General features: G+C 35.5%; 1 protein-coding gene across 1 annotated transcript; it reads left to right on the top strand.

Moving 5' to 3' along the window:
• The first annotated feature begins 529 nt into the window (after positions 1–529).
• On the top strand, positions 530–5,300 carry LOC105138368 (ATP-dependent zinc metalloprotease FTSH 10, mitochondrial-like). The gene is made up of 8 exons (XM_011044426.1): positions 530–792; positions 872–1,097; positions 1,186–1,257; positions 1,341–1,480; positions 2,449–2,931; positions 3,064–3,831; positions 4,018–4,245; positions 4,525–5,300. Exons 1-8 carry the CDS (start codon positions 742–744, stop codon positions 4,996–4,998), a joined length of 2,442 nt encoding a protein of 813 aa, XP_011042728.1. The 5' UTR covers positions 530–741; the 3' UTR covers positions 4,999–5,300.
• The last annotated feature ends 4,873 nt before the right edge of the window (positions 5,301–10,173 follow it).

Genomic DNA, 10,173 nt, shown 5'->3' with positions numbered 1-10,173 from the left:
ATCCAGCATTGAATAATAAAATTAAAAAAAAATAATTAAAAAAGAATGGAAAAAACCCGAGTTATCCTGATTTAACTTGCCAAACTTTTGACCTAGATCATGAGATTATGATAACTTCATAAAAAATAAATTGAAATAATTATGAAGTTTAATTTATAATCAACTTAAATAGTGAAACATGAAATTAAAAAAAATTAATTATAAAAAAACTAAAAAAACTTGAGTAAGCTTAATTAACCAATAAAAATTATGACTTGAGTTATAAAACTGAGATAACTTTATAAAAAATAAATTAAAATAAATTATAAAATTTAATTCTTTATAAATATAATGATTAAATAGAAAAAACAAAGTACTGTTCCATTGGACAATAATTGATAAAGAGGGGAAAAGTGATATATTCTTTTTAATAATTAATTAATTAATTAATTAATAATAACTAGTGATATATTTCTTCTAATTTGAAAAAATAGATATAGACTGGAGGTGGGTGCGAATTGAATATATCCATGGGTCTGTCTTGTTTAGCAAGGAGTCCAGTTAAAAATCTAACGCCTTGGCTGACCTCAACAATCCCTGCCCGCCCATTGCCGAAATATCCCATAGCCATCCCATCTATTTCTCCTATAAAACCAGGAAACCAGACCTTGCACGAATATATTTTTCCTCATTATATTCCAAAAATATAAAGGTCCCGGATTTCTTACCTAAGCATCGTTCATTTTACATGATCCAGAAATAATGATATTTTCGAAGCTGGGCCGTTCTCTTTCTCGATCCTCCCGCTCTATTGTAAGTTCTTTTTTCTTTTGGGTGTGCTTGAATTGAATTGTATTGAGATGATCGATTGATTTTTTTTTTCCATTAATAGAATACACTGCGTGCTGGAAATGGCGGTGTTTTGAGATCCTCGGCGGTTATTAACAACATAGAAGGAGGGTTCATCGATGGAAGAGGAGGGTTAGGGTTGCTGAGAGGTTATTTAACTTCAATTGGAAGTAGAGGAACTCATAATCCTTTTTTATCCGATTTAAATTCCATTCTTGCAAACCCTAGAATCCGACGCTTTTTCTCCACTGAAGCTCCTAAGAAGAAGAGTAAGCTTCTGCTTTCCTCTTAATAAGATTTGTTTGGAAGTCAGTAAGACATTTATCATTTCCTGGAGACTTTTTTATTGATTTGCAGATTATGAGAATTTCTATCCCAAGGGAAAGAAGGAAGTTCCGAAAGGGGAAAAGCAGAAATCTGAATCCAAAGGTAATTTTTTTGGATTTCTTATTTTGGAGGGCAAGCCCTAAACCAATTTGCCTTTTATTGATTCTTGCTTTCTTCAATTTCAGAGAATTCTTCGAATGCAGACCATGACGAGTCAGACTTTAATAAGAGAACATTCATGAAGGCATTCTATTTACTTGCCCCTTTATTTGTGGCTCAGCTGCTTTTTTATCCCTTCTCTTTTGGTGATGGTGACAAGCAACAGGTAATCGCAGTAATAATAACCTTCACACCATTTTATGCTGTTTTTGCTTCCACACCTATTAGACTTTTTGGCTTGGCATGCTAAAAGCTTCTTCTTTTTCATGTTATTTATTTTTTCTGTGTACCAAACTATATTCGGGTCAGTTTCAACTGCACTTCAGAATTGTTTTCTAAATCAGTAGGATCATCTAAACTAACCAATGTATCAATGTATTGTTGCTGAAGTTACGGAAATAACAGACAAAATTGACATATTAAAAGGAATGTAGTCCAAGTGAAGTTTTTGAGAATGTTTTTCTTTTCTTTTTCATAGTATATTTTGGAAAGGATCAATTATTTGTGTCCTGATAGCTCTGAGGAAGAATGTCATATTCCTCTGCAGGAGAAATTGTGGATCTGACAGTAAAAATCTCGTTGAAGCAGAGCCATAAGTTACTAATATAATGACTACCGCTGAAGGGAACTCAAAACAGTCCACTTGGAAAAATTGCCTAACAACCTCTTCTTTTGCAATTTAATATGTACGGTTCTATCTGCTAAAGAACTTTGTGTCTTTTAACCAAATGATTTGCTTAGCTAGAGTGGTTTATGCCAACAAACCTGGATCCATCATCTTAACTTCATAATACCAACTGGCAGTTAGCATCCAATTAATGTGGTTTCCTAAGCATCAACTACTTGATTTTAATTATACGTGTAATTAGTTCATTTGTTTTTTCATCGATATCATTCAGGTTTGAATATTAGGTGATAGGTTTCCTTATTTAACCTGCTTGCATTTTATTTCTTTGAACAATTCTTATGGAACCTGTCTACTTGTGGTTTTGTTTTTGCATGGCATAATATTATGCAATTCATAATGTGTGTGTGTTTTTTTTTTGTCTTTTCCATGTTCATTTGGTCCTAATATGAATTCATCAAGTTCATTTGTTTCTTAAATTTTCTCCCCGTGTACTTTATTCTTGACAGATTAGTTTCCAAGAGTTCAAAAACAGACTTTTGGAGCCGGGGCTAGTGGATCACATTGTTGTTTCTAATAAATCAGTTGCAAAAGTGTATGTGAAGAGCTCAGCACAGAATCAAACGAGTGATGATATTGTTCAAGGTCCAGTTAATGGTGTCCCTGCTAGAGGTCACGGGGGCCAACATAAGTACTACTTTACTATTGGAAGTGTTGACACTTTCGAGGAGAAGTTGGAGGAAGCCCAAGAAGCATTGGGGATAGACCCTCATAACTATGTTCCAGTTACATATGCCTCTGAAATGGTTTGGTACCAAGAACTGATGAGGTTTGCACCTACACTATTGCTTTTGGGAACCCTCATGTACATGGGACGGAGAATGCAAGGTGGATTAGGTGTTGGCGGTGGTGGTGGTGGAAAGGGTGGCCGTGGAATATTCAACATAGGGAAGGCTCATGTAACCAAAGCAGATAAAAACTCCAAGAATAAGGTTAGCTTTCCATTTGTTTTGTTAAATATAGCAATTTACCAATTTATTGCAGTACCCATGTATTAGCATGAAGCTTATTTTGAAAGATATTGATTATAATTTGTTGTTTCTCCTATCATTTTGGGACTGCAGATCTATTTCAAAGATGTTGCTGGTTGTGATGAGGCAAAGCAAGAGATCATGGAATTTGTGCACTTCCTCAAAAGCCCTAAGAAGTACGAGGAGCTAGGTGCGAAGATTCCAAAAGGTGCTCTTTTGGTCGGTCCTCCAGGAACTGGAAAGACCCTTCTAGCAAAGGCAACTGCTGGGGAATCTGGTGTACCTTTTCTATCTATATCTGGTTCAGATTTCATGGAGATGTTTGTTGGTGTTGGACCATCCAGGGTGAGAAACTTGTTTCAAGAAGCAAGACAGTGTGCTCCTAGTATCATATTCATCGATGAGATTGATGCGATCGGGAGGGCTAGGGGGCGTGGTGGGTTCTCCGGTTCTAATGATGAGCGGGAAAGTACCCTTAATCAATTGCTTGTAGAAATGGATGGCTTTGGAACTACTGCTGGAGTTGTTGTACTTGCCGGTACAAATCGGCCTGATATTTTAGATAAAGCTCTGTTGAGGCCTGGGCGATTTGACCGCCAAATTTGCATTGACAAACCTGATATTAAAGGCCGTGACCAGATATTTCAAATATATTTGAAAAAGATCAAACTTGATCATGAGCCATCATATTACTCTCAAAGGCTTGCAGCTCTTACTCCTGGATTTGCTGGAGCAGACATTGCAAATGTTTGTAATGAAGCTGCTCTAATTGCTGCAAGGAGTGAAGGATCACTGGTTACAATGGAACATTTTGAGGCAGCTGTAGATCGAGTCATTGGTGGTTTGGAGAAGAAGAACAAGGTAAATTTTCTTTATTTGTTGCATTTGAGCTGTCTGATGTAATTTAGTTAGAGGATTCTCTAGCATCTGGAGTCCCAGTTGTGGGCGAGGATCCTTAATTGGCAGAATAATGGTGATTCTTTTTGCATTCCTCTTGTTTTGAGAGCTATAATGATCAATTTTGATGTTCCTGTTTTGTCAAATCAGGTAATAAGCAAGCTTGAACGCAGAACGGTTGCTTATCATGAATCAGGTCATGCTGTTGCTGGCTGGTTTTTGGAACATGCAGAACCACTTTTGAAAGTGACAATCGTCCCACGAGGAACAGCTGCTCTGGGGTTTGCCCAGTATGTTCCAAATGAAAACCTACTCTTCACCAAGGAGCAACTCTTTGATATGACCTGCATGACACTTGGTGGCCGAGCAGCGGAACAGGTATCTACAATGCTGTCCTTTCCTCAACAGATAATGTTGAATTGTCATATGCTCAAATGAAATGAAATGCTGTCCTTTCCATTGGCAGCATTGAACTGTGGTTTGCTAGTGTTTGTTTAAAACAACCCTCATCCCCTTCACATGCATCTTTTTTAAAACAGTTGGAATTGGATAAAGGGGCGAGGGAAACTAAAAATTGGTAAATTGATGAACAACTCAGTTGAATGCTCCCAGGGTCTTAGTTATGAAGCTGATGCATAGGATTTCTCTTGGATGCAGGTTTTGTTGGGGAAAATCTCAACTGGAGCCCAAAATGACTTGGAAAAGGTGACGAAAATGACATACGCCCAAGTTGCAGTGTATGGCTTTAGTGACAAGGTTGGTCTCCTCTCTTTCCCACAAAAGGAGGACTCGTTTGAGATGACCAAGCCCTACAGCAACGAGACAGGAGCAATTATTGACGGTGAAGTGCGTGAATGGGTGGGCAAGGCCTATGGCCATACGTTACAACTCGTAGAAAAGCACAAAGAACAGGTGGCGCAGATTGCAGAGTTGTTGCTCGAGAAGGAAGTTCTTCACCAAGAAGACTTGATTCGAATTTTGGGCGAGCGGCCATTCAAATCAAGTGAGGCCTCAAATTATGACATATTTAAGCAAGGGTTTGAAGAGGAAGAGGAGAAAGTCGAAACACCAGCAAGTACTACTGACGGGGATGAAGACCAATCATCACCCATAGAGGTCGTACCGGCTTAACCATGGGGACATTAGTGCGTTTGTACAATAAAATTTGTAATCTGCTCCTCTTTCTTCTTAGGCAAATGAATTTTTTGTATACTGGCCATTTGTGATCATTGTAATCTTTAATTCAAAATTCTCAGGAGAAAAGCAACACCAAGCTACCGTGCTGCTCCACCCCCCATTCATCCCTGGAGAAATAATATGTTGACCCCACTTCTTTAGTCGTCGTCATATTTTGTTATTATCGTGCCTTTCTGAGCCAAACTCATGGTCTAGCTAGCAACAAAAACAAAAATAAAATTCCTGTATTGATTCTCTATTCCCTGGGTCATGATTCTTGAATTGAATTGAATTGGCAAGCTGACTTTCAACCATGTGTTTCAGTTGATGTTAATTTGTACACTCCTTTTGGGGATTAATCATATACATTTCTGGTTCTTGTACTCTTTGACACTTTCTCGCCATGATTCCTCCTCTTTTTTATTAGCTGTCCTCTGCTTTAAGATTTTTTTTTGGTTTCTCAGACCAACTTCCATTATTGATAGCATGTAAAAAAGAAAAAAAGAAAAAGAGAGGAACCAAAAATATATGATTAATCCTTCATTGTCTCCCAAATCTGATGCCACAACTTTCAAACAAGACAGGATTTTAATGTTTTTAACTTCTAATGGAAGAAAGCCTTGTTTTTCAGCTACAATTTGCTAGTCGGTGTTGTGGAGACAAATCAAATCACTTCCATACAACTCTATCAAAATCCATCTTTAGTCCATTTTGATGTAATAATATCATTCGGTACATTAAACCCACGCTAATCGTGGATCATAGCACGTACGTATTAGCAAATTATAACTTAGCATATAGTAGGGAGATTAGGTTGGTAGGCTCGGAGCAATGCTTGTTAAAGAAATGCCTGATTATTACCTTATTTATCATTTGCTAACAATTTAAAGCAATTTATTCCCAAAAAAACTCAATTTCCCTGTCCAGTTTAAACATTGATGATGCGCGTGATCCTAGCCACCTTCCTTTATAAATATCAACCTCACAACTATTATAAGGGATATTTTGTGGAGTCTTGATATCTTGCTAAACAAAACTCTCTCAAAGCTCTCCCACTCTCCCATCACTTATCTTTTAAAGCTCAATCTGTTTGGACATTGACTACTCACCCACTTGCCTACCACTCTGACTTGCTCCTAGCACTGCTTGCTCTTCCTCACATGTCTCTTGCTACTTTCACTCCTTTTACTTTGCTGGTGTGCCATTGCCTTTTCAAGTCACAAAACTAGCTCGTGGTATGTTGACCTGTCTTTACCTTGTTCTCAAAAACCCTTACCTGTAGTTTATCGACTTCACTGGAGAGTTAGTGATCATGAAACCCCTTCTAAGACCTCAACGAAGAATGTTAATCTCTTGTGTGTATTGATGATGGGACCTTGCTAGATCCCAACAACAATATTGACATGTCAACCTTCTCCATGTTAAGGATGGACACGTAGGCCAAGTCCCCTTAACTAACAATGGCAGTTTGACAGTGCCCTTAAGAGGTGGCGTGCCTCGACCCACTGCCCAGGTCTCTAATATGACGATCTTATAGCCGCCTTTAGGCCATGATTGATATCCTAAAATTCTTATTCCATGGTAAACTAAAAAAATAAAATAGAAATTGCTCTTGATAATGAGGGTGATGTGCAAGAAAAGCTACTGCTACGATACCATCATCGCCATCACGACTAAGTGCATGCTATTGTTCAGAACCTTGTTGAGTTGAGGGAAGATGACTTCGGCAAGCATGAAGTCTATCTGGTTACTCCTAGCTGCACCATTACATAGTCTTTACTGAACATTCTGAATTTTTTTCATTTTTGATAATATTTTAGGTTTTGATAAGGAACACAAACAAGCAAATACAATAGCCATTATCTAGATATCCAAGTGACAATATATATAGGTTAAGTTTTATTGCGAACTATATATATAGTAGGAAACATGGTAAGAAATAATGAGAATGGCATGCTCTTCACCGATGCTAATTACTGTGTGGAGAAGACTAACAATAAGTATCCACATCACGTGGAGAGTAAAGTGAATGATTTGCCCCATTTACAAGATCCTCATTGATAATGTTTCCTTGTTAAATCTCATACCGCTTACCACCTTGCGAGATTCATACATTGATGAGAGACTTATGAATTAGACATCGACTACTCTCAAGGCCCTTGACAACATCTCCTTCTAAACTTGGGGGGGCCCGACATGCTTTTATACCATGGATGCTGATGCGTTCTGTCACTTACTAATTAATTGAGAGGCCTCTTCTCCAAGAGTATGATTTGATCCCCTCCTTTAAACACTAGTATATGAAAGGGTATTGAAGAAAGATGAACGTCTTCATTCCTTGTGCAAGCTGGGCACCTTCTGAGAGCCACGTGTCTCAATTTATTGAAGCATCATTATTTTCTTATATGTATTCAACTAATGGAGAGCTAAAGGCGGGCAATCCTAGGGAAATTTCTATGGCCCTGTTTGTTTCTCCATTATAAAAATATTTTTTAAAAAAATTAATTTTTTATTTTTTATTAATTTTAAATTAATATATTTTTAGTGTTTTCAAATTATTTTACTTCCTTGATATCAAAAATAATTTTTAAAAAATAAAAAAAATATTATTAATATTTATTTTAACATGAAAAATTATTTGAAAATTAATGCTATTAAAACTAGCCACGGCAGGGTGGAATGAAAAAAAAAAAAGGGAAAACCAAATTATAAATTAGAGGGCTCAGAAATTTTTTTAATTATTTTTATTAAATATTTACAAGGAAGGAATATTTTCATGCCAGGCCCTCCGCCACCGGCGACAAAAACAAAGGCACTAGGAGGCGGAAACAAAAGAATGAGTAATGGTTATGATAAAACCTATATATACCAAACAGCTTAATACATATATCTTGCACATGTCATTTTTTAATATATCAATCGACATATGTTATGAGCTTGTTCTTAGCTCTTGTAATCATTGAGTGTTTTATGCTAATAAAATGAACAAGTCATACTTTACGATGTATGATGCATTAGTCTCATCCTGCAAGCCGTACATACGGCTAGCACAAGTTCATTTGTTTTTGTAGGAATTTTAAGCTAAATCATTTTTGTAACTCTAATTTTCTCAATTACAATAACCCTTAACAAGTAGAATAATGAAAAATATATAATTGGTTAGATTATAAATTTGCTTTTTAATATTTATAAGCTCAAGTTTTTTTAGAATTACTAGATTTGATTATTAATTTTATAACTTATAAAATTAGTTGAAATATATATAAATTGAGTAGAGTATCCATTATAATATAAAAAAAGTTATTTAAACAAGGGATAAATATATATACTCGATTTATCTCTAAAATTAATTAATTATTATTTAATTTTATTAAGTACTAATCCATTTTTTTTTTATTTACATGGGGTGTCCGGGCCAGCTTGCGCGCACCACGACTAATCCCCATGGTCCACTGAATACCCTGCAAACCCAATAGGCATGTAAGGCACCGCGGGGGTGACAGGCATGCACGCCAGGGCTCGAATCCAGGCGCAATGGAAGGAGACAAGCCCCTTCCACCGCTAGGCCAAGCACTGGAATGCAGTACTAATCCATTTTGAATGGATTGGTGATAGGCTACGTTCTAGTACAAGGTTTGGGTTGTACAAGGATGGATACGTGTGAATTATGACTGGTGTCTATATCAGTATCTCCCAACTCCCTGATTGGAATGCAGATCCGTTCGGTCAAGATGTACAGTAGGTTCTGACGAACAACATCCTTGGAAATGAGGACGATCCAATGGTGAACAGAGAAGATATAGCTCCGACAGCACGCTCTCCGTCTAAGGAAGTCGTTTCACCTTTCCTCTAAAAAATTCCTCTTTTCCCTCTCGCTTAAAAAATTTCTCTCTTGAGCAGAAACTTTTTATCAGAAAATTTAAGAGTTATGTTTGATTTAAACCTAACTAGGACGTTGAAGCAATTTACCAAAAGAATCCAATTTCTTTGTTTTGCTCAGATTTGACTGTTTGAACATGGATGACGTGCGTGATCAAGAACATCTTTTTTCTTTTATAAATACCAACCCCAGAATAATTGTGAGAGATCAAAGCTTTTCTCCCTCTCTCACACACCATGTTTGAACATAGACTTGCTCCTTGTTAACGTTGTCTGCGGTTCCTCTCATGCCTCTCAATTCTTGCTGGGGAGTCTGATTTCAATCATGTATTTTTAAAATTATATTCTTTTAAATTTTAATTTTTTATTAAAAATTATATTTTAATGTTTTAAGATTATTTTGATATACTAATCTTAAAAATAATTTTTTTAAATAAAAAAATATTATTTTAATATATTTTTAAATGAAAAATATTTTGAATCACAACCATTACTATAATTTAAAATAAACCCTTAGGTGGTGTGATGTTGCTTTTAGAAATCACAACTAGTCATGTAACCTAATATTTAAAACAAGATGTCATCCAATATATTTTAATTTTAGTATTTAATAAGTTTTTGTTTTCTAGTATGTATGAATTTTAGACTTTCTAATATCTCAACATTTTTTTTAGTTAGAAAAAAATAATTTGATCCATGGTGTAAGTGAGCTTATTTTTCTTCTTCTAAACTTTTAAAAAATAGTAAGAACAAATATGAAGATGTGACATGTTGGACAATATATAAAAAATAAATAGAGCAACTAATTTAATTTAATTTAAAATCAAACTCCCTTTTTAAAAAAGGTATAAATTTAATAGAAATGATAAATTTAAAAATCTGAGATAGTCTGAGTTATTTTCAAAACTAGTAAACAATAACAAAGTATAATAATAAAAAAAAGATAAAAAGTAAGTTGAATCTTCAAAACCTGGGTTAATTGCTATGTTGTAAGCGGGCAAAAATTATCCTAAATGCCAAAAAAAAGTCATATGATGCTAGCGTTTTAAAAAACTTAAAGAAAATTTGACACTCAGGTCATCGAGTTGATTAGGTAGAAAAAAAATTTAAAGTAACTTAGGTTGAATTTAAAATGTAAGAAATGAACATCAGCCAATATGATGGAGATATATATAACAAAAAAAGCCTCAAGCAAATCCAGCAGCTAACCTAAGTCAACAATATGACTTAGAATATGAAAGTAGGATGATT

The sequence above is a fragment of the Populus euphratica genome, unplaced genomic scaffold (assembly GCF_000495115.2).
Source record: "Populus euphratica unplaced genomic scaffold, PopEup_1.0 scaffold88.1, whole genome shotgun sequence".
Classification (NCBI taxonomy): Eukaryota; Viridiplantae; Streptophyta; class Magnoliopsida; order Malpighiales; family Salicaceae; genus Populus; species Populus euphratica.
Note: the sequence above shows the minus strand (reverse complement) of the source record. Positions and strands in the feature narration are given on the sequence as shown.